The following is a 22852-nucleotide window of genomic DNA, read 5'->3' on the forward strand; positions in this document are numbered from 1 at the left end:
AGCGTCTCGCGATGCATCTTCTCTGCCTCAGCGTACTTTCCCTGACTGCTGAGTGCTAGCGCTACATTGCCCATGCTCGTCAGCGTGTCTGGGTGCTCAAGCCCAAGCACTTTCTCTCTCGCCGATAACACTTGTTCGTGCGTTGTCTTTGCTGCCGAATATTGCCCGAGGCTTGATTGACACCGCCCTACGCGATCCAGAAGCGAAGCGCTGGCTGCTTTGCCTACTACACTGTAGCTTCCAGCCACATGGACCGCGTGCGACAGGTACGCCGTCCACACCTCCTTGTTCTCATGCCCGCCGTACGGTACTAGCTTTTCAAGCCGTGCTACCGCTGCGTCTACCCAGGTTGCCCGCTCATTGTGTCTATCTAGCCACCGGACAGACGCCATGTGCACCAGTCGGTGCATGTCGAAGAATCTGTCTCCGTCTGACTCTTGTACGGTATGTAGACGCTCCGTGATGAACGCGTACCCTGTCAGTGTTCCCAGCGCTTTCGCTTGCTGCACTGAAGAGGCTCCGGGAGGTAATAGCGACTGGGGCATATTGATGCGGCCGATGCATGCCATGAACGAGAGGTAGTCTGCAGCAAGCTGGTCTTGCTTGCGTATCTGATCAAAGGAGATGTGCCACGTTTTCGCGATCGTGCTGTCCAACTCATCGTATCTGCTTGGGTCTGCGAAGTCCTCGTTGAGGAGCTCGATCTGTGTACCAGTATCTCGAAACAAGGATAGGTAGCCGGTTACAGACACATCGTTGTTGTTAATGAAAGCGGCTGCCTGCACGATAGCAAGTGGTAGACATGTGAGTGTCTCCAGCAGTTCGTCAACAGCCGCCTCGTCGTCACGCAACGCCTGCTGCGCTGTTCGTCGTGTTAGCAGCTGTCTAGCTTCCTCCTTGCTCATGTCATTCAGCCTTAAGACGCTGCTCGGCGTCAAAACTCCAGCCATCTTCCTGCTCCGCGTCGTGAAAAGTACCGCGCCTCTATCGCTGCGTGGGAGGTAGTCGCTTAATCGAGTTGACTTCGAGTTGCTGTTCGTGTCGCCAAGTAGCACTTCATGATTATCAGCATTGTCGACGATCATTAGCCAATCGTCTACACCCTCTGAGCTTAGCGTCTCCTGAACAAGCTTTTTCACATCTGCATTATCATCAGTGATTCCTGGGATGCGGAGGCGGACTCCGATCTTGCGGTACGCAAGTTCGAAGCTCTCCTGACTGATGGCAGGCACCCAGAACACCAGTCTAGCGTGCGTTGCCAGGACGCGATATGCAAACTCGATGGCAAGCGCTGATTTCCCACATCCTCCCAATCCATATATTGTCATCCGCCGGTGGGTGTTAGAGACGAGGACGTGCTGTTCGAGAGATCGGAGTTCGTCCGTTCGTCCAACAAACAGTTCATTTCGTGGAAAAGGTAGTGACGAGAAGACTAGGTACTGTTAGCTGAGTACGAAATGTACTACCTTGCTGAGTTAGGACGTACCGGACAAGTTACGCGAGTTGCCGGTTCCTCGCCCCCCCTGCCGCTTCTGTATCTCCTCCTTCAGCCGTAGCGTTGCGTATGCTTCGCCCTCTCCGTATATGAGCGACAGGAACACACCAAAGATGCCCAACAGACAATACACTTTATCCTCCTTCAGCGTTGTCGTGCGCCTGGCTGCCCAGCTCATTCGATCCGCGACGCTGAACTCGCTGAGGCTTTGTCCTCTCAGAGCCGCGATAGGGATCTTGGTGATTTCGTGGATTTCCCGCTCCAGCGACACTCTGCTACCCAGCCGCTTGCCCTGCTTGCAGAAGAACTCGACACTAGCCGGCGCCAGAAGCTCTTGCAATGTCCAGCCTCGCGTGAACCATCGGCTCCGTCGAAAGGCTTCCTGCCACGCTAGGGGGAAGGCTTCGGCGTCACTGATCTCGTCTGGCACGAACACATCTGATAGGTGCACGTAGCATTTGGATGCACGCTGGTACCAGCGGAACATGGAATTGATCGCCGTACTGAGCTCATCGCTGGTAGACTTGTCGATGCAGCAGGTATCGACCCAAAAGTAGTCGAAGCCGTCCGCTGCAGCTCGATCGCCGCAGAACCGTATCTTATCGTAGCCAGTCTTGTCTTTGCTTGTACCCGCCACCAGCTCGTTGTACGTCACTTCTTGACCCTCAGTCCAAGTGTGCGAGAGGATAGCGTACCGGGGAGGGTCGTCATTGCTTAGAGACACCAGCTCAAAGCCGCCGCTCTGCAAGCGCTTTAGAAGACGCATCGTCGCGGCTCATGTTCTCTCCGAGCGATGAACGTTAGCCCAGTTTAGACAATCACGATGCAAGCGTACGACGGTAGAAGATCCAGAAGTGCAGAACAAGAGTGAATGTCTGTCGTCTAGGGCAAGTGTCGTGCATCCGCGCGGAACGGGTCAAGCAGGCTGCAATCTGGCGCTCGCTGAATGCTTGGGGCTGTGTACCTAACCACCAGCTCCATGCGCGGGGCTCAGCGAGTCCGCGCTCGCTCCCGAAGCCCAACCAGGATCGCCAGTTAGCGAACAGGCCTCCAAAGCGCTTCTGAAGCTCACTGCCGCACGCCACAACAGACTGCAAGGCTTAGGTGGGCATAGCGCTGAATTAGGGTCTTCGCAACATCAGGCCTGTCCTCCCTAACAACCGCATCCTCGGGCAAGATATACGCCGCAATTCGCGAATCCAGCAAACCCAGCTGGCAAAAGCCGTTCACCCCCAGCTAAGTCGCGTACCGCAGCAGCAAGACAGCGTTGAACATGATGATGCTAGACTGAGTGAGGGCGCTGGAGCCGGACGGTATGGAGGTGTTTGGTATTAGTCTTGGCTTTTTGGCGACGGGGTTGGGTGGGATGGGGCCAGAGTTTATGAGAAAGATTTGGGCGAGAGAGCTGCACTTAAGTGGTGAATCGATCAGGGATGCTGTAGAGGGGAGGAGAGATGAGGATGCGAGGAGAGTTGTGAATAAAGACGGGGTGCAACCTTAGGTCCCAAAGAGATTTACTAGGCAGTGGGGCCATTGCATAGCCATGAAGAGTAGTTGAAGCACGTCTGATTGCTCATTTTCAATGCCGCAAACTACCCGGCTGGCAGGATATGCATTTCAGCATAATACCGCTATGCAGGGAAACAACTCGCTCTGCCGGCGTACTGCTAAAGGCAATTTTCTATGTAAATCTACAGGTGGAACGACGTAGGCCTCTCACATGTTCTTGTCTCCGCAGGGTGAACTTGTTGTCTGGCAAGCTCTCTAGCTCTCAAAATATACCGACAACAAGAGCAATATACAGCGGGTTCTGCAACATCTTCAAAGTCCACATAGCCACGATTGACCGAGGCAGGCGTTCTAATACTGCTGAAGCTCCCAGTCTTGTCGAGAATGCTGCGACATAGATTGCAAAGCAAGCCAGGTGATAAGCCGGTCTTGATCTCGCGGTGTCTTGTCAGTGGCGACTCACAGGTGCTTTCCAGACCGTATGCTTGATCGATGACAATCTCGTGCACATCGTCAGGGTGTGGTGTCAAGGGTGGAAGGTAAAGGAGCTGGCGTGTAGCATCTCGATACTGGTTGTGCATCCTGAGGGATGGAGGCCTCGTGGTTGGGTCGAACTGTTCTGCGAGAGTTTACAGTGCTCACTCCCAGAAGATGCCTCACACTGCACCTGGCAAGGCTGCGTTGGCAGTTGCTGGGTGGGGGCTTGCCTGCACGTGAGGCCGGAAGGAGCGCCCGCATACCCTGGAGAAAGCGTGGGGGCCAATTCTCAATTGATGAATATTAGGAGAAGGAGCGCCCACCCGACGATGCAAATAATAGCATTCGATACGAGCTATCTCAATGTACGTGAAGAAAGCTCACCACGCCTGGGTATAAAGCACCTAAACAGTATCTGCGTACTGTTGATACGTTCCAACATAGTTGACCAGAACTCCAGCGCTTGCTTCCCTAAGACACAACAAACAAAATAAGATAAAACCTTGCAGTAAGGTCGACATGTCTTCCTTACATCCCCCCAGCACCAGGGACAAGCATCTCAATACACTTCGTCAACAGCGTACTCGCCTCATGCAACAACTCCCACCTCGTCTTCTTAAACATATCCCTCATAATAATCAGTAACCCGAGACACGCATTCCGATCGCTCAACTTGGCCAGATCATCCGGCGCCCTCACGCCCCCAACACGCTTGAGGTAGCCGCTCATATCCCTGACCTTCTCATCATACGTGCTGAGCTGGTAGGGCTGCTTTATCGGCCCATCGAGCGCAAAGCCGTATGACCATACGATGAGAGTGGCAAAGTACAGGACCCAAGGGCGATTGAGCAGCACGTCGTCACGCGCGGAGTAGCTAATGGAAAGTCCGGCGGACTGGTTGAGGCTATGGTGTCCCGAGACAATGACGTTGGAGAGGAAGCGGAGGGCGTAGAAGGTCGCATCTCGAGCTCGCGCGGTCGGGGCCCAGACCTCTTTCATGCGGCGCTGGGCGCCGTTGTAGTCTTGGGGGGTGATGGAGCGGCCGAGGAGGCGGGGTGCGCCGGCGTAGATTTGGCAGTCGACAATGTCGACGTGCATCGCCATGTGCGCTAGGTGGTGGAGGACGGTGCGTGCTTCGAAGACGTTGTCGTCGTCTACGCCATTGGAGTAGGTGTATGCGTTGGGTGCAGAGAGGTCGTTTGGGCGCGCGAGTGAGCTGTCGAAGTCTTGCTTCCAGAAGTCGAAAGCGCGGGTCAAGGATCCTCGCCACTTGTCGCGGCCACCAAGAGCCTGTGTGACGCCGAGCGAGCTGACTTGGAGGTCTCGTTGGTTCATGTGCCATGATACACTGAGCAGACCAGCCATCAAGATTGTGCGTCCGAACGAGTTGGTTCGTACGGTCTGGCCATTTAGTGTCTTCTTGAGACCATCCAAGAAGGAAGTCTGCTTAATACCATTTGAGTGTAAGCTTGCCTCGACACGGCCAACTTCGCTACTGCTTGTTGCAGACCACAGAGCTTCGTCGCAGGGCAATGGCAGACGCATCTCATGAGCGACCATCACTGCGCTGTGGCCAAACATGGTAGCGTGTATACTGTCCATGACGAAAGCCGCAAACGCTGCTCTCCTAGTAGCCTCGTTCGTGATCCAGTGCTTCCACCATTCGTCTGGTGTGTCAATGCCACCCTGTGAGCTGCCCCTGCCGTCCTTGTTACTTGGGGGTGAGTCCATTGCTGATCTTCCAATAAGAGAGCTGCCTCTCCTCATCAATGTCAACGTTGTGGCGTGGTGAATGTGTGCTCGCTCGTGCAGCGGCCGAGTACTGTACATCTTCTCGAAAGACTCCAGCAATAGCAAACCTTGGAAGATCCAAAGCTTAGCTGGTGGTCGGAAGTCTGCATCCATGAACATCTCCCAGCGCAGGTGCCATGCCATGAAATTCGCCAGATTGGCGCAAGCTTGTGTCATCTCGTGGCCATACGTCTTCTCAAGACATGATGCGCCAAGGCACATGATGGCAAGCAGTAGAAGATCAGGACAAGTGCTTGCATTGAAGGTGGGCTTGTGTAGGATTGGAAGCTGAGGATGGAAGTGTCTCCAGTAAGAGCTGATGTAGGTCTGCATCATGTGTAAGCTGAGAACATGATGATCGTCGTCCTTATTGCCCTCAAGGATGTCTTCTTTCTGTTTCTTGACAGGCGCATGGTCAGTCTCGTTAAAACGTCCAATGATGAGGTCGATCAAGTCTCTGCGCTTCTCCTCGGACAATGCTATTTCCGGTAAAGAGGTGTCCAACATTGCGTGTACAGCCATTGGGTTGGCTGGAGGAGGCTGGTTGTTCATGTAGCCTGCAACCGTAGGATCGTAGTTGAAGTAGGGTGCTTGCAAGGGGCCAATGGAAGCTGAGCCTCCGGTTGCGGGCACTACTCCGCCTGCGTAGGCCATCGGCGAGCCACCCCCAGGCATGGACTGATTATCATTGAACAGCCACGCAGCGAAGTCGTCGGCCATGGCGAACGGAGACCGGCTGTAGCCTTCTCCACCAAACATAGGAATTGCATACGATGGTGTTTGGTCCATAATCGCGTCTGTAACACCATTCACTAGCTGCGCAGTCGACTCGACACCGTTCATTGGTGCTTGTCCGGAAGTACCGTTGTAGTACTGGCTATCTTGACTTTGCGAGACAGGTGTGCCTGTCGGTTGAGGGTATTCTGGCGGAGGTAAGGAAGGGAAAGGAGGAAAGTTTTGTTGGGACTGAAACCCACTTGAGCTATTTTGGTAGGTTGTCGGCGCCGCCGAAGGAGTGTATGACTGGGTGGGCGTGACTGCTGAGTTGTATGGCGAGCTGGCTGTACCATATGATGAGAGATTTGACGTTGATGCGCGCAACTCGGGCCGTTGAAAGTTGTTGTTACCCACATGTGGGGAGTTGTGGAGCGAATTTCGACCCCCACTGTAGTTACTCAATGCGGCTGGACGCGGTGGTGGTGCGAAGCTACTGGAGCCGTGGGCCTGCATTTCATAAGGCTTAGTGTCAGGGCCACTACGGTACGCATCTTCGCTCCCTACGCTTCCTATTCTGTTCAGTGAGTCTTGTCTGCTCGGAGCGGGAGACTGAAAGGGAGGTGACATCTGGCCTCCTGTCGCAGTGCTCGATACTGCCGACGGTGGTGACTGCAGTTGCTGTCCACCCTTTGCGCTGAGTGGCTTCGCGCCTGGAGTGTTCTTCCCACCAAGCGCTGCGGTAACGATTGGGTTCAAGTTGTGCAGGTTGAAGGTGTCTTTGCGAAGAAGCTGGCTGCCACGTGCAGTATGGCGTTCCTTGTGGCGTGCGCAGAGGTCCTGGCGGACGAAAGACCTATGAAGTCAGTACGAGCCTGGGATCTTTGGGTTCGAGGAGTTTACCTGTGGCAGTCTGGGAAATCACAGTTGTAGATTTGCTTGGGGTTGTCTGCAGCGCGTCAGTCTCTGGACGTCCTGACCACCTGCAGCATCTGTAGCTGTGTATACTAGCGACGTACGGTTCAGCTGGTGTCTGTACAGATGCTCAGCCCGCGAGTAGCTCTTCCCGCAGCCCTCATGTGGGCACTCAAACTTCTTGTCGAGCCCTTTCCTGCTTCTCCTCCTCTTCCTCGAGCCTCCTGGCTCGCCATCTGCGCCATCCTCGCCCGAATCCTCTCTATCACGGCGACGCCCTCGCGCCTCTCCGCTGTCTGGTGACGCTGGTGTGGGCGGCTCTCGGTCGCTGGTTGCCTCCATCTTCTGTTCGAATTGGGTCTTCCCCAGCTCGGGCGCGGCTTGCATCTGCAAGACCTGCGCCATAGGCGACTCGTGTCTGCGGCGGGGAAGCTATGTGCGGCTCTGGGGAAAAAGTGGGCTGTGTTGCACGGTCGCGTGTCCGCTTTTCCAAGGGAGTCGGTGTTTGGTCAAGGCTGCTGAAGCGTGGGGAGGTCGGAGAGCATGCTTCGCGGGTGGGCCTTCGGAGACTATGAGGCAGAACGGCTGGTGTGAATTGAGGGGCGACTAGAAAGGGCAGACAGCAAAGTGGGCTCAATCGAGGCGAGATGCAACGACGCGACGAGGGGTGCGTCGTGTAACTATACAGTGATCTGCAGAGGGTCGACGGGCTACTGTGGAGGCGGGACCACCACAACCACAACCAACTGCACGAAGCTTGTTCGAGATCCTACCTGGGGGCGTGGGGGGAGAGGGACTGGTGTGGGCAGCACAGGCAGGAGTCAAGAGACATGGCGTGCGTCCGGCGCCGGGTCACTGTCAGCGAGCGGGAACGCGATGGGAGTCGGTGCGTGACCGAGCGACGAGCCGAGTAGAGTCCCGCAGTAGCCGCCGATAAGGGACCTGACCACGCAACGCGCAGAGCCCGCGGGAACTGAGGGGTAGCAACGAACATCAGCGTGCAACGAACATCAGCGTGCAACGAATATCGGCGTGCAGCGAAGGCCCCAAATCGTGGAAGCCGCCGCAAGCATTCCATTAACATGCAGACGAGATGCGCTGCAAGGTGCTTGCGCGACTCAGGCCTCGAGTTTGCGGCGGGCTGCATGAGACATGGCACCAAAATGCGGAGAAAGCGTCTGGGCGTAGGTTCTTCGCTTTGCGTGGGGTGTGCTCTCAAGGCAGGAACGATCGCTCCTTGCGCTATGATTGACTAGGGAGAAGACATCTCGTAATGAAGCTTGAAACAACAACATCTGAACATTTCGACATTGATGGCTGCTCTTGTGCTTTCGATAGCGTTGAATTTGAACGCGTGCCTGTCACGCACATGGCTGCAGCGTACTGAGCAGGAATGTGCACAGTTGGGCTGCTGGTGTCTCAGCGCCTTCAACTGTCAGCCTTGATCTTTTTGCCTGTCCCAATCAAGAGCCATTGCGGCCCGTGTTGCATGCATGCGTAAAGTTCTCGAGACAGGCCTCTGTTTCCGACCTGACCATTTGTGTTTCTTTTTGCTTAATCTTCCAGATAGTGCAGAGCCCAACTCCGTCTCAAACCACTGAACCTAGCATTCCATCACACGTGCTAGCACTCTTCTGCTTGTCATTGGTCGTTTAAAGTTCACGTCTGCCTTGCGCCCAATAGCCTACCCCAGGTCTGGACTGGGCACTTTGCTTTTGACATGTTGCAATTCTCGCTTGCCTGCATGCGTGTCAGCCTCCAGCAACCAGCCTCCATACTCCACGGAGATAACATGACGCTATCAATTCACTGCATCCTTGCTACTGCGTCTTGTATCCGAAGGCGAGATGATGGCGTTGTTCATTACAATTGATGATATCGACGGCCGCCAAATCCGCATCGTCGTGCGATGCGAGGCTATGAATACACATTAGAAGAAAGTTCAAAAGCCATGCATCTTCCGCAATGCAGGCTGTTCGTTACGCATCGTAGGATCGTCATCATGCATCTGCCTTCTTCTCCTTGGAGTCGTCAGCCTTGTCAGCCTTATCAGCTTCATCGGCTCTTTCTGAGGCAGTTTCGTCCTTTACCGCGTCTGCATCCTTCTTCTCCGGCTTCTCCGTCGATTCTGCAGGCTTCTCGTTTTCATCGTTGGTGGTCTTGTGTTCCTCTGGGGCCAGTTCTAGGAATCCTGATGAAGCAGACTCTTCCTTCACCGCAGGCTCCTCGTCTGGGCTTTCTTCATTCTTAGCCTCAGCCTCATCCTCAACCTCAGCCTCAACCTCAGCCTCAACCTCAGCCTCAGCGTCCGCTTCGTCCTTGCTCTCGGTGCTTGCTTTTTCGGCCTCATCAGCAGCGTGGGAGTCTTGTGAGGCTAATTCTTCGGCAGCTTCAGGCTCGGTCTCGGCTTCCGTGGTCTCTTCAGGCTGCTCAGCTTCGGCCTCCTCGGCCTCCTCGGCCTCCTCTGGGGTTGACTCGAAGGTTTGTGTGACAGGTCTCGAGACTTCCTTTGCCGACTGGGCCTCCTCCTCTTCAGCCTCTTCCACCACCGTTGTGACAGACGTTGCGCCCACAGAAGGCGAATGTCGGTGCCGCTTCGTTGTCCCTGCAGTGGAAATTGTGTGCTCTGAGAGCCCCTCAATGATTCCAGAGCTCTCCTTCTCTTGTGGCCCAGAATCAGATGGCTCGCGCTTCAGGATCAAGGGTGGTATCGAGGATATATTTTCTGTAGGAAGCTCGATACCTTCAGCCTCTGGAGAAATGGTGTAGTTGTCCTCGGGGATTAGACCGTAGACATCGCAGACGGTCTTGAAGAAGATGTACAGCCCTGTGTCTCCCTCTACCTTCCAAAACATTTCTCGGTGCTGGAACCACGCGTGCGCGAATATTCTATACACTCGTCTGAAGATGTTGGTCAACTGCCGTATCTGCGAGTGCTGTGTAGACTGGTCGGTGCCGAGAGCAAGTCGCGAGGGGAAGTGTTTCGGCGATGTGAGTGTGTTCGCAGCCCAATCGAGCGTATGGCAGCAGTAGTCGATGGCGCAACAGGACTTGGGCGGGTCGTGCACAGCGCAGAGGTACTGCCACTCAGACGCACGCATCTCAGGGCACGTGATCGAGGAGCACGGCGGTGTGTCGGAGAAGAGGGCGACGATGATCGAGTTGACCTTCTGGGTGAGGAACCGGCACAGCTCGTACAGCCACAACGTCTTGTCCACGTTCTCTGGCGGCTGTGCCAGCTTGAGAGCCATCTCCTTGTCCACTGGAATCTTGCTGTTCGAGCCTATTGGGTGTGTGAGGAAGTTGTGTAGGGCTTTGAGGTGCTCGGTGAGCTGGAAGGCCGAGTCGATCTGCGCATCTTCTTAGCAGGTGCTCTCCTGACATGTCCGTGTACTATTGCAGGCGCGCACCTCTGACAGCTCTACCAGCGGTGGACCCTCTGCCATGTCCTCCGCCTTCGTTCCTGGCCGTATCCGTCGCGCAGCAGCATGATCGAGATTGCTGAAGAACTTCTGCTGCTCGGGAGAGGCTGGCACGGGCGACAGCTGGTCTTCGGCAATCGGTGGGGGACTAGGCAGGCGGGGAGAAGCTGGCGATGCCATTGCTGTCGCGACCATATAAGAATTGCCGGTGTCCGTAGCAATAGAGGCGGGGCGGAGGGCGAAGGTTGGGCGTGTGGTGGTGAGCTGTCAAGTTTCCAGCACGAGCTTGTGATGCAGAGCAGGGACAGCCCTGTCGTCGCTTCTCCCCGCGGCGCTAGCTCAGAGCAAGTTAGCCACGATGGGGCCCTCCAAAGGTTTCTTTCTAGAACAATACGTCACTCCCCTACACTCTTTCAATAGCCATTCAAATCTCTGTGAGGTAGGTGAATCAACTAAGAGCTTATTGTAATCTTTGTGGTTTGAATTAAGACTGCTTTCTACCAACACCGTAACTCTGCCCTCAATGTCCGGAGTTGATCTTCATATCTTTGAACTTCGAAGTACCACTCACATTTGTCTTCATTTTTCTGTCGTCTTTCTACAATCGTTCGACCTATAAGACTAACTTGGACTACAGTTGACTCGTGCTCTAAGTAAAACCTCCCCTTGTGACACCCTCATCAATTGGCCTCAAACAGAAACATCAAAAGAGTTATGGATATCGAAGGATCAGACGATGAGGTGCCAGTTCTCGTCGAACCGAAAGTAGCAGTTCAGGACGACGACGAGGTCCCAACTCTTGTTCAAGACCCCAATGCTCTTCCCACAACGAAAGTCCCGCTCACCATAGTGACGGGGTACCTGGGTGCCGGCAAAACCACTTTGCTGAACTACATCCTCACCGCGCAGCACGGCAAGAAGATTGCCGTCATTCTGAACGAATTCGGTGACTGTACGTAGCAAAACAAGCTACTGCTCAAGGTCGTTGGCTAAAAGTGCACCAGCAATCGACATCGAAAAACAACTCACAGTATCCGACTCCAACTCCACAACCGCCAAACCCCCGCCCTTCGTGCCCCTCGCAAACGGCTGCATATGCTGCTCAGCGAAAGACGTCGGCGTTGCCGCCATCGAGAACCTAATGGATCAAGGCGGTCTCTTCGACTACATCCTGCTCGAAACCACCGGGCTCGCGGACCCAGGTAACCTCGCACCAACCTTCTGGCTCGACGACGGGCTAGGTAGCACCATCTTCCTCGACGGCATCGTGACGCTTGTCGACGCGAAGAACGTATTGAAGAGCTTGGATGAAGGGTACGGTGATGGTGAGGAAGAAGTTGAGAAGAGGAGGCATGAGCATGATCATGACCACGATGGGCCACTCCTTACAACGGCACATCTCCAGATCAGCCACGCAGATGTTATACTAATCAACAAAACGGATCTCGTTACCCCAGAGGAGTTGGAAAAGGTGGTTGAGCGTATACGCTCTATCAACGGTCTTACGCGCATCAAGACTACGACGAAAAGCGAGGTTCCGCAGTTAGAGGGGTTTATACTGGACATCAATGCGTATGCGGATGTCACGGCCGATGATCTGACATTCGCTAGCAAGGGACATAGTCATTTGGATGCTACAATTACGACGTCGACGATCTCATTTCCGGCTTTGACACCTGAGCAGGTGGACAAGTTCGATTTGTTCCTGCGGACGATATTGTGGGAGGAGACGTTGCCGAACGACACACCCCACGAAAGCTTCGAGGTTCATCGGCTGAAAGGCAGAATTCCGATCACGGACGGGAGGGTGCTGTTATTGCAAGGTGTGAGGAATCTATACGATATCAACGAAGCCAAAGATCCAGTACGAGAAGGCGATGAAGCGAAGTTGGTGCTCATCGGGAGAGGTGTGGGTCAAGAGGGCTTCAGAAAGAGCTTAAGCCAGATGTTAGCCTCGTAGTAACGACGACTGTGGAAACAGGCCCATTGAACTCAGCTCCAAAGAGCAGCGATCTCATTATGTTACACCCAGCCTGGTGCAGACTGCAGCCATGCTGTCTCCGACTTCAACACTTGCAGATCCGGCCCTGGAGGCCTTCGACACCCTTTGCTCTCCTCTTAAACCTCTAGCTGGTCTGCAGTTCCGAGGGAGCGTCGCCTGTTCTTCCACTGACCTCCGCCACTTTCTCAGTGGCAACGCTACCAGTACCCTGCTCCATGTTCCCCTCAACAGCGTCCCTACTCACTCGCTCCACCCAGGCGCCAAATTCAAAGGGACAGACTGCCTCCGAGCGTCTTCTACCTGAGCATCATCCTCAAAGGGACTGACTGCCTCCCCTGTCTCCTTGTCCGAAGCAGAACCACCTATGGTACCTTCTTCTTCGATAACACTCAGATTGCCCACTCCACCAGTCCGCAAGTCTTCGGTGGACCTGTCATCGACGATGTCCTGAGGAGAAAGAGGCGAGTGCCGTATACTACCTCCCTCTGTCGCAAATTCTAGATCTCCACGCCTAGAAGTAACCGGCCCGTTAAATTCCTGCCCTTTGCTGTTGACATGCGGACTGGAACGGTGCTCGGGGTCGGTGAAGGGGTGTCCGGAGGGTGTGTAAGTATCAATTGAATCTATGCTCTTGCCGTTGGAGGTCGTCACTGCGTTGGTATCATCGAAAGGATCCTGTGCAGGCATGTCGGAGACTGCGATGTTCTCTTCATCGTCGTGAGGAGGACGGGGAGGCGCATTGACGTCGATGCGTATGCCGTCTGGACTTAGGTCCTGCAGTCTCCTACCCATCGCCCTCGTGCTTTTCGCGTTGGTGCGAGCGGCGTAGAACGAAGCGAAGATGTATAGGGTTGCACTAGACCATGTCAGCACGGGGCACTGTGGTGGTTCTCGCAGAGATGAACTTACCATGCGACCTCAACACCCATCAGCGCACTGATAGCGGTTCGGACTCCGAATCTGGTTTCTCTTGCTGCTGCAAGCGGAACCATCTGCACATGATCTACCCAACACCACTCATAATCCGTCCTGACATCGTCGGTGTCGATGTTCAGAAACGCACTTGCGCCCGTAGTGCCCAAGTAGCCCAAAAACAAGACACAACCGAGGAGTACTCCATATCTGTTCGACATTCCCCTTCTCGAAAAGTGAAGGCCGACAGTCATGCATAGCAGAATGAAGACTATGAAGGGCAAAACCGTCGCGAATACGAACGTGCTTGGTTCTTTCAGCCGTGTTTCAGTGGGATGTTGAAGGAGGACTTACGCAGTTGAAGGATTGGCACCAATGCTCAGTGCTTCCTTGCCACGGATGTTTGCGTAAGTGACAGGGCGGTAGGTCTTCTCATTGGTCATAGGGAAGCCAGTGAGACCATTTCCTTCATAACATCCCTGTGCTTCAGCAGGTAGGTTTGCCAGAGTGACGGCTAGCCAGAGATGGAGGGATATTTGGGCGATGCTGAGAAGTAGCGCGGCATTTAGCATGTATATCTATCTCGTGTCTTAGTACGCATTTTGAAGGAGACTTTATGAGTTGTGAACTTACGCCTGCGCGAGACATACCAGGCCATTTTGTTGATTTGGCATCAAGCATGAGTTTGCCGAATCGATACAGCTTGGAGAAGGGATACTTCACAATCGAAGGAAGCGCCATGGTGGTGTGATCGAGAGTTGAAGCTAAAGAAATATTGAGGAGGAAGAGAAGAAGCACTCAGGGTGCCTCCCCTTCAAGGGTCTTTGGTAGCGAAACTCTCTCCAATCTAAGGCACCTACTTGCTGGGTTATGGGCCAGCATCACTTGAGGCAATTGAGCACACGTAACATGACCAGAAAACAAACAAGGGGATATTGAGTGGCTACGACTACTCTTGTTCCACCATTCAAGCTTCGATATGGCGGGTGGGCATATACAAAAACACAAAAGCTCATTACATCCAGAATATCATACCGTCTCACATATCTACATCCTGCTCTTGTACGGCCTAGGCACAGACGCATATTCAGGTCTGAAGTACCTGTCAGGCAATCTGTTTCCGTACTCGTCGAACCGATAATCTTCTTTCTCCTCGACCCACACCTGCGCCCAATCAGCCAAAGCCCAGTATCCTCACATCTTGGATCGTGGGTATGATCTTACCTCGCGCTCGGAGTATTGCTGGTTGGGAGGCACTGGTTGCGGGTTCAGCACTTCTTCATCTCCAAAGCCGGCGTCGCCCCGGAACCTACGTTGGTATTGTTGCGCGCCGTACGGACCGTAGCCGTGGTTTGCAGAGCTCTGCATCCAGCTGTCGCGCTCGGGGACGCGGTCTTCAAATGACTCTGGACGGCGGCCGAGAGGCGCCTGGGCGTAGTGGCGGTCATCTGGGTGAGGGGCGCGGCGCTCGTACTGGTCGTGCTGCTCGAAGCGCTCGGTGGTGTGTTGCTGGTAGCGTGGGTCGGCGGGGTCGTAGCGCTCAAAGTCGAGATCGCGCTGGTGTTGGTCGCCGCGGTCGTCGAAGTGTCGCGGGCCGCGCTCGTCGATGTAGATGTCGCGGCGCTCCTCATAGCGAGGGGGAACAGGGCCATCACGCTCGATCCAGACGTCGCGCTTGACGTGCTCGGTGTGCTTGGTGGGGGCCTCACGTCTGATGTCGATGTCGATGTGGGTGTCTCTGGTCTTCTCTTCCTTCTGGTGCTTCTGCTTGGGCGCCTCGATCGGCTCGAGGCCTGACAGGAAGCCAATGACCTCGGTCAGACTGGCATGGGCGATGGCGAGCTCCTTCTCCCTGTTCTCCAGCTTCTCCTTCTCGCTGAGCAGCCAGTAGACACGGTGACGGACACCAACACGGCGGCCCTCCTCGATATCACCACCGACGCGCTCTGTGTGCGGCGTGATATTCTCCAGGGCCCCGCGCACGTCACGCATGCAGCCGTAGACCCACTTGGACTTCTCTGGGTTGGATTCGAGGGCATCGTGGACTTCGCGGACGGACAGCAGGCGCCTCACTTCGTCGAGGTCGGAGCGCACACGGCCGATGATGCGCACGTAGACAGCGTTGGAGGGACCGACATCACGCAAGCGCTTCGCCTTATACAGGAACTCGCTGAGCTTGTATGCGCCGCCGAGGGCAGCCGCCGCCGTGCCGAACGCAAAGAGCTCTCCTTTCGCCATGGCGGTGAGCGGGAGGGCGTGGGAGCGGGCGGGAAGGGGGTATCGAGGGTATCAAGGGTATCAAAGGGTATCAAGAGCTCAATGGGTGGTGTAACTGCCTCGGGAGCTGCAGAGGCCTCGCGGGTGCATCCCGTGCACGTCTGGGGCGATGTGCGAAGGGTGTTGTGGAGAGGGCGCTCTGTTGTCACCTCAGCTGCTCCTGTGTTTTGCTTGGGAGATGGCTGGGGATGGTCCAGGATGACCTGCATGGCACTAGCCTATCACGATGCGAGGAACACCAGAGCTATCCTCCATACGACCCGTCCGAGGTTCCTCCTGAATCCTAGCAGGCTTTTAGACTGCATGTAGATCTGCATGTGGAAATGGGCTTGATGCTACTATGCGTCGCTGCTTCTGTTACTACTGAATTGCTCTATAAACACCCTGGTTATGCACCATTACAGCGCCGTGTTGACAGCTCGAACAACACATCAACCGCGCTAGTAGCCCTAGCTCCACTTTTACGGCTCAGGTTCCCCTAGTACCCTGCTCACTAGCTCACCACCACACCACACACTATCTCCCCTGCCTGCCATACTTTGCGATGAAAGCCCTGACCTTGGGATCGCTGAGGCTGAGCTCGTTGCCCTCTGCTTCGAGCAGCTCACGGTCTTTGTGATCGAGCTCGCTGTCCATAGCCTTCAATTGCGCCTCCAGCTTGGGATTTGTCAAGCTGACTTGCTGGAACGGAATGTGCGCAAACAGAGCATCCATGATTATCCTGAGGTCGCGATCAGCCTTGCTTGAGCGCTCAGCAACTTGTTCGTGGGTAGTTGTAGCTGTAGCCTGGAAGTGCTCTTTAGCCTTCTTCTGTCGCTCACTTTGAGCTTGAATGAGCGCGTCCTGAAGTGCTTCCAGAGTGTCGTGACTGAACGATATGCCGGCGTGACGAAGTGCGTCTTGGAGTGCTGCAGGGAGATCCAGAGACGTCGTAGGCTTGAGCTTTGTCATCGGTGTGAAAGCCGACAGAGGCACGGATGATGTTCGTCTCTTGACTGGTGTTGGACGTTGGGCATGTACATCTGGCATGCGTTTCGAGGCTGCTTCGCTGATGTGGGCTATGGCATGTTGAAACTCGTCTACGTCTGTGGAAGATGCACGGACTATGTCCAGACGCTTGCCCATGTAATCGAGCGTCGATAATACCTGAGGTTGTCAGTATTTGGTGGCCGTGGAAAGATCATTGTGAGAGCGTACATAGTTCAGCCAAGCTGTCTGTGCTAGTGTCCGCTCTTTCTCTTTACGCTCTTTGACGTCGACCATTGGCTTTTGTAGCTCGTGTTCGACTACCATCTCTGAAATCGAGGCGACTTCTGCGTGCAACTCCTCCATTTCAGCTTGCAGTGCTTGCTTCCGTTCCTGGAGCTCATCATCTGATTCACCTGGCAGATCGCCATTCGCTTTCTCAGCCAAGCTATTCAGGTAAACTGTGTCAACTCGGGCCTTGATCTCAGCTGTTCGGAAGGAGATGATAGCCTTGCACCACTGCCCCATGGATTTCTCATCTTCGCTGGCCTCAACCTTGGTGACGATCGTAGAGACGATATTTGGGAGCCGGCTTAGAATCTGATCATCAGAAGCTAGGCGTTCAGCAACATAGCTCTTTAGTGCTGACTTCTCCGCTTCGATGTCTCGCCGGACATCCGCTAACTGCTCGGCTATGGCGGTTGAGACATCGTCTATTGCAACGTCCAGCCGTGCCTTCTCTTGCCCCTCTTTCCTCCTCTTTTCGTTGCGCGCATGGTCAACATCCAGATTGGGCTTGTCGAGGACCTTTAATCTCATTAGGGCATCTCTTTGTGCTTCCAGTACTCTGCATTGCTCTTCAATGGCAGCAGTCGAGCTTTGCAAAGACTCGATGGCGGATGCAATCTCATGGTCCAGGATTGGGCGGATCGGTTCACCTTCGCTCTCATATTGGTGCGAAAGACCTTTCCGTTTCAACGTCTGGTATCTGCTGTGTGTCAGAACGGGCCTCAAGGGCTGATGGCGAGTACCAACAACTCCAGTTCTTCTTTTGTCAATAATGTTTCCTCATTCAGGTATTCGTGTACCCATACCGCAGCTTCCCCTTTCGTATCCTCGTCCTCGAAGCCTAGGAGGATCTTGTCGAGATCAACATCAAGCCCCCTCTCTTCTAAGACATTTAGTAAGTGGTGAGCTGCTTGTTCTTCAGACATCGTGAGGTACCGACAGTTTAGATGTTGATGCCCTGTTGTTTTGCGGCCAAGCCGACGCGGTTAGACCCACTTTGTCCGGGCAGCTGCAAGAACCAGTCGCGCAGTCGCGCCTGCTGGACCCTGACGCGTCTCGCGACATTTCAATTTGGCAGCGCTCTCACACTTCAGTCACAGTCATACACCTCACAGACATACAGACAATATGGCATCTTCAGTACTTGAGCCTGTCATTTCGGCCACACCTCCACCAGAGACCCAAAATGTCACCAAGCCAAGCCAACCAACAAACGGCACAGCGAAGGCCGACCCCTCTCATGAGGAATACCAGTACCTTAACCTGATTCGTGAAATTATCAACAACGGCGAGCACCGTCCGGATCGCACAGGGACAGGAACATATTCGATCTTTGCCCCTGCGCAAATGAAGTTCAGTCTATCTCGACCCTCCTCCAACCCCGCTGCACCGCCAGAACTCATTCTACCCCTTCTCACAACAAAACGCGTTTTCTTGCGCGCCGTGATCGGCGAACTTCTTTGGTTCGTCGCCGGGTCCACACATTATAAGTCACTTCAAGAGGCTGGTATAAACATCTGGAACGGCAACGGCTCGCGTACCTACCTCGACAGTGTAGGGCTATCGCATCATGAGGAGGGAGATCTAGGGCCAGTCTACGGCTTCCAATGGCGGCACTTTGGTGCAGATTATAAGGGGCACGATGCAGACTACACTGGGCAAGGCGTGGACCAGCTGGCAGAAGTCATCGAAAAGCTGAAGAATCGCCCGTACGATCGAAGGATCATTTTGAGCGCATGGAACCCTGCGGACTTGAAGAGGATGGCTCTTCCGCCGTGCCACATGTTCGCACAGTTCTACGTCTCATTCCCACGGCAGAAGGAAAGCGAGACAGAGAAGCCGAGGGGCGTCCTGCATTCGCTGTTATACCAGCGCTCGTGCGATATGGGACTTGGTGTGCCGTTCAACATTGCATCATATGCGTTGCTGACGCACATGCTGGCACACGTCTGCAATCTGACACCGGGCACTTTCACACATACAATGGGCGACAGTCATGTATACTGCGACCATGTAGACGCGGTAAAGGTGCAGATCGAAAGGGAACCGCGCGATTTCCCTACCCTCAAGATCAACAGGGAAGCAGGCGGCAGTATCGACGGATGGAAGACTGAAGAGCTGGAGGTTCTTGGGTACAAGCCACACGGAGCTATCGCAATGAAGATGAGTGTATAGTGTACACATTCCTTGAAGTAGCTAATTAGACATGTATATACGACTGTACGAATCAAGATGTTTAGATCAGGGTGGCGCGCCTGTGTTGGTACTTATGTGAGTAAATGAGGGACAGCAGGCGCGACCAACTCGAACACCCTAAAGTACCACTTTCTTTCGCCTATCATCATGCCTGAGGACAACCACTCGCAGACGTCTTTTCACGCCCCGATCTGAACTCACGCACGAACTCTCACGGTTGCAGTCTCGCTGTCCTGCGAGTCTGCCCCACAAGGCGCTCTCCTCCAGGCAGCAGGGCACCCACCTCACCTTCACTTAAGGACTGGACCCACCCACGTGACGACAAACGCGCCCTCGCCTATACAACAGCTCGAACCCTCTCCGCTATTTCCCCGCGCTGTGCGACGACTCACCTTCACTCCTCTCTCCAACACAACACCACCACCACTGCCGCGGCTGCAGCTTCACACCGCAATCATGCCGTCTGATAATCAACCGCTGACGCTCATGAACATACCGCTCGAAGTGCGACACCAGATTTTCGGGTACGTCGCCATTCGTGATGCGCAGCCTGAGAAGCTTTTGCGTTATTGGTTCGAGAAGAAGGAGGTGAAGGAGAAGACTGCACAGTTGGCGGCGCAGAACCCTAACACGAGCGCGCCGCGAGTGGTCTACGAGGGGGACCAGTTCGAGCATGAGGAGCATGAGGACGACGACAGCGAGGACGATGAGGACAGCGACGAGGACAGCGACGAGGACAGCGAGGAAGAGAGCGAGGAGGGAGACAGTGACGAGAATCCAGACGAAGACGGTAGCGAAAATAACGCTGAAGAAGAGGAGAGCGATGAGGTTGAAGTTGAGGCTGCAGAGCAAGACGCAGAGTTGGATATAGCCCACAGCAACGCCGTTACTGTGGCTTCGACGCCTACAGTTCCAGCCAACGCTCAAGGGTCAACTGCTTCAGTTCTAACAAGCTCACAATCCACGACGCAAGACCAACAGGATTCAGCAACTGCGGCTCAAGATACTACAACTGCAGCCAACGCCGCAGCATTGGCCACAGTGCAAGCTTCAACGACCGTAGCTTCAGCGCCCACTTCAGCTGCAACGCAAACGCATGACCAAGAGTACTACGATGCTCATGATGTCACAGCCAAAGAGGAAAATGTTGAGGCGGACGGCGAAGATGGGAACGAAGGCGGTAACGAGGACGCTGATGGCGACAGCGATGAGGAGATAGCCAAGGAAGATGGTGATGCAGACACTGCAGCAAGAGCAGCGCAACCTTGCCATCCAGCGCCTGTCATTACAGCCCATAGGAAGTGGCGCCACATCCCACAGGTACGTGCCGAAGAGCTTGAAAGCAGATAGTGTTATTCAGCTCTCAAGTGTTTCGCGGGATTCGAACGGGAAAAGTTTACTGACTAGGTACGTCAACAACAGTTCATGCGCATAACGCACTGCCCTCCACCTGTCGAGCTCTTGCTCGCCTCGAAACAACTCAACGCCGAGGCTAAGAGCTGGTTCTACGACGTCGCCGTCCTCCGCATTGAAGCTACAGGCAGCTTCGCTCACACTAGCTTTTTCGAGGAGGCGTTCAGTCAGATCACCGAGGCCGCTTTCTCACCCATGGAGGACATCCGCAAGGTCGAAGTCACGTTCGTCTGGGACACTACATGGCTTCGCTCTGAGCAAGATGACTGTGCAGGTGCCATCTTTCCGGCTCTGCTTCGTCAACGAGCCATCTTTGTAACCGGTATCCTTGCGCAAGCTCCAAACCTCAGCGAAGTTACAATTCACTGGCACGATTCGGCACAGGATGAAGAGGCTGTCGATCTCATGAACGATGTTCTCATGGGCTTTCTGGGTCTCGATGCTTATGTCAAGGTCGAGCCGTACTACATTGCCGCTGAAGCGAAGCCTTACAGGAAGAGCATCGCTGGTAGACGTCGTGTGGAGTTCCAAAACATTGTCAACAACGGTCTGGACCGTCTCTTCTAGGTGACACCCCCACGTTGACGTAGACCTTTGATGGCCTCTGTGGTCTTTGGTTTGACGCATCAGCGAGGCCTTTCGGAATGGTGGCGTCCTAGAGATCTGGTTCGGGTACAGACATTAGGGTTTACGGTTTACGTACTATACATTACACATTACTTCCTCATACGATTCATAAGCCGGCACAGCAATCCCCTCATCCTATCATTTCCATCAATCGTTAAGCCGTTCACCTCAGACAAACATCATCGAGCAGCTCTTCACCGACCCGTCTCCGAGCCCATCCCTCTCAACATCAACATCCTTACTATCCTTCCTCTCCTCCCCAACACCCTTCAACTCCAACTTCTCCTTAACCACCATCCTCAGTCTAACCTTAGCCTTTACACCCCTCCACTTATGCACAGCAATAGAGCTACAAATAGCTAGTCCAGCTCAGAGCAGTATCAACAACCCCTGCAGCGCCATCTCACCGTAGCATATTCGTTGCCAGGCGTCGATTGTTGTCCATCCATGACTCGTTGGAGTACACGATGATTAGGTTGAATGTGAAACATGAGGGGTATAGACAGAAGACAACCAGCGATTGGGTTAGGACAGGGCGGAAACGCCGTTTGGGAACGAGCGTGTGGGTTAGGATGATGCTGAGGATGGAGGGGAGGAGGGCGATGCCGATGCGGAAGAAGAAATCGGTACTGAAGGGGTTTGCTTAAGCAATCGGTGAAAGGCGGTTGCGGAGATGGTGAACATTGGGATAGAGGAACCGCGAAGGTGGGAAGGAGATGGTACGAAGCGGTGTTGAGGTACGAATGAGTGTGAATGATTGTTGCCAACATAGGCGACCGAAAATATGGGTTCCCGGCCACAGGTACTGAGTCAGCTTCAGATTTCTTTCGACCGTCAACCTCAGCTCGCCAGTTCGCGGGAACCAGATACCAAAAAATCCTTTTTGAAGGTACACGACGATGGAGGTCGCATTCTGCGCATCGACTATACTTCACAGACTCTCACTCGGTCTCTGTAGTGGCAAACTACACGCAAGCAAATGGAGCGGGCTACAAGGTATTCGATGTTCTCGTCCTGTTAAGATATAGTTCTGGTGGTGGTTGGCCGAAGAAGGCGAGCAACTACACAGCCTCGACGCGACTTTGGTTAAGGTTATAAGAGAGGGCGCCTCGGATGCCTCACATTCTGGCAGGCTTATGTTTCAGCTGGTTATCGATCTTTGGTATTCGATAGGAACTCGTGAGAGTGGAACCGGTAATAAGGAACTGCTGGCGCGGCCGTGGAAGACTTCAATTCAATGAGGAGAAGACAGAGCTGGAAATCATCAGCAGCAATCATTCAGTGTTCATAAGTTCAAGGATTACCGAGGAGATTGGTTGATCTCCTCATCATGAGCTACTGCAGCATCGACCCGTGGACAAAACTCAGGCAGTGAGCCTCGGGTCTAGGTGACATTTGCGCTGCGGTCAGTGGCGACTGAGGGATGTTCCAAGACCTCACCAGCACGGAGGTATTAAATCGCCTCCGCATGCTCGATGATCTAGACCCGTGTGTCTGGAGCCAGCCTTGCAAAGATGACGGAATCTTGGAAGAGATCAGCAGCGTGCGGGAGAGCCACAGCGCTAGACGATCCATGCATGAGCTAGCCCCACGTGGCGGACCGTGTACCACACCCCTGATTATCACCACCACACCTTCAATAGATTTTCATCCATCGGTCTAACATACTCTGACAACGCAGAACTACGGGAGCTGATTGACTGATGCCTTAGGGTCACAAGACGCCTCAATCGTGAGACGCAGACCAGTCCTTTGTGCTTGCAGCTGTCGACCTTAGCTCGCCAGCCCTCGGGGACCAGGGTTCTGACAAGCCCACTCTCAAGCCTCATGACGATAGCAGCCACATCG

General features: G+C 54.3%; 10 protein-coding genes across 10 annotated transcripts in view; 4 read left to right on the forward strand and 6 right to left on the reverse strand.

Annotated features, from left to right (window-relative positions):
• Positions 1-2535, reverse strand: part of BU25DRAFT_98069 (kinesin light chain 1) — a 4051-nt gene extending 1516 nt beyond the window's left edge. Inside the window, exons 1-2 of the mRNA XM_033712294.1 lie at positions 1487-2535; positions 27-1432 (exon numbers count right to left, since the gene is read on the reverse strand). Of these exons, the coding sequence (XP_033560605.1) occupies positions 27-1432; positions 1487-2261 (2181 nt within the window). The 5' untranslated portion in view covers positions 2262-2535. The remainder of the gene's footprint in view (positions 1-26; positions 1433-1486) is intronic.
• Positions 2536-2795: 260 nt separating this feature from the next.
• Positions 2796-2996, forward strand: BU25DRAFT_343559 (uncharacterized protein; the record flags this gene model as incomplete). The annotated part of the gene is made up of 1 exon (XM_033702963.1): positions 2796-2996. A coding segment is annotated over one exon (201 nt), but the record flags the coding sequence as incomplete, so codon positions are not given.
• Positions 2997-4009: 1013 nt separating this feature from the next.
• On the reverse strand, positions 4010-7708 carry BU25DRAFT_395172 (uncharacterized protein; the record flags this gene model as incomplete). Its single annotated transcript, XM_033704775.1, has 4 exons — positions 7006-7708; positions 6890-6935; positions 6250-6842; positions 4010-6195 (listed from the first exon to the last, which is right to left on the reverse strand). The coding sequence occupies exons 1-4, from the start codon at positions 7304-7306 to the stop codon at positions 4010-4012; spliced, it is 3126 nt and encodes a 1041-aa protein (XP_033560607.1). The 5' UTR covers positions 7307-7708.
• Positions 7709-8901: 1193 nt separating this feature from the next.
• On the reverse strand, positions 8902-10503 carry BU25DRAFT_459543 (Mob1/phocein; the record flags this gene model as incomplete). The annotated part of the gene is made up of 2 exons (XM_033710287.1): positions 8902-10251; positions 10312-10503. The coding sequence occupies 2 exons, from the start codon at positions 10501-10503 to the stop codon at positions 8902-8904; spliced, it is 1542 nt and encodes a 513-aa protein (XP_033560608.1).
• Positions 10504-10742: 239 nt separating this feature from the next.
• On the forward strand, positions 10743-12302 carry BU25DRAFT_395178 (COBW domain-containing protein 1). Its single transcript, XM_033704776.1, has 3 exons — positions 10743-10762; positions 10961-11275; positions 11328-12302. Exons 2-3 carry the CDS (start codon positions 11038-11040, stop codon positions 12281-12283), a joined length of 1194 nt encoding a protein of 397 aa, XP_033560609.1. The 5' UTR covers positions 10743-10762; positions 10961-11037; the 3' UTR covers positions 12284-12302.
• Positions 12303-12424: 122 nt separating this feature from the next.
• Positions 12425-13978, reverse strand: BU25DRAFT_492170 (uncharacterized protein; the record flags this gene model as incomplete). Its single annotated transcript, XM_033711619.1, has 4 exons — positions 12425-13181; positions 13235-13543; positions 13592-13815; positions 13871-13978. 4 exons carry the CDS (start codon positions 13976-13978, stop codon positions 12566-12568), a joined length of 1257 nt encoding a protein of 418 aa, XP_033560610.1. The 3' UTR covers positions 12425-12565.
• Positions 13979-14279: 301 nt separating this feature from the next.
• BU25DRAFT_411814 (uncharacterized protein) lies at positions 14280-15643 on the reverse strand. Its single transcript, XM_033706645.1, has 2 exons — positions 14462-15643; positions 14280-14401 (listed from the first exon to the last, which is right to left on the reverse strand). The coding sequence occupies exons 1-2, from the start codon at positions 15473-15475 to the stop codon at positions 14285-14287; spliced, it is 1131 nt and encodes a 376-aa protein (XP_033560611.1). The 5' UTR covers positions 15476-15643; the 3' UTR covers positions 14280-14284.
• Positions 15644-15896: 253 nt separating this feature from the next.
• BU25DRAFT_395183 (uncharacterized protein) lies at positions 15897-17694 on the reverse strand (the record flags this gene model as incomplete). The annotated part of the gene is made up of 3 exons (XM_033704777.1): positions 15897-16660; positions 16712-17468; positions 17516-17694. 3 exons carry the CDS (start codon positions 17692-17694, stop codon positions 16031-16033), a joined length of 1566 nt encoding a protein of 521 aa, XP_033560612.1. The 3' UTR covers positions 15897-16030.
• A 176-nt stretch (positions 17695-17870) lies between these two features.
• Positions 17871-18993, forward strand: BU25DRAFT_411816 (thymidylate synthase-like protein). The gene has a single exon (XM_033706646.1). It carries the CDS (start codon positions 17897-17899, stop codon positions 18941-18943), a length of 1047 nt encoding a protein of 348 aa, XP_033560613.1. The 5' UTR covers positions 17871-17896; the 3' UTR covers positions 18944-18993.
• Positions 18994-19023: 30 nt separating this feature from the next.
• Positions 19024-21114, forward strand: BU25DRAFT_395191 (uncharacterized protein). Its single transcript, XM_033704778.1, has 2 exons — positions 19024-20284; positions 20387-21114. Exons 1-2 carry the CDS (start codon positions 19421-19423, stop codon positions 20942-20944), a joined length of 1422 nt encoding a protein of 473 aa, XP_033560614.1. The 5' UTR covers positions 19024-19420; the 3' UTR covers positions 20945-21114.
• The last annotated feature ends 1738 nt before the right edge of the window (positions 21115-22852 follow it).

Source organism: Macroventuria anomochaeta, assembly GCF_010093625.1.
Source record: "Macroventuria anomochaeta strain CBS 525.71 unplaced genomic scaffold BU25scaffold_21, whole genome shotgun sequence".
NCBI classification, from domain to species: Eukaryota; Fungi; Ascomycota; class Dothideomycetes; order Pleosporales; family Didymellaceae; genus Macroventuria; species Macroventuria anomochaeta.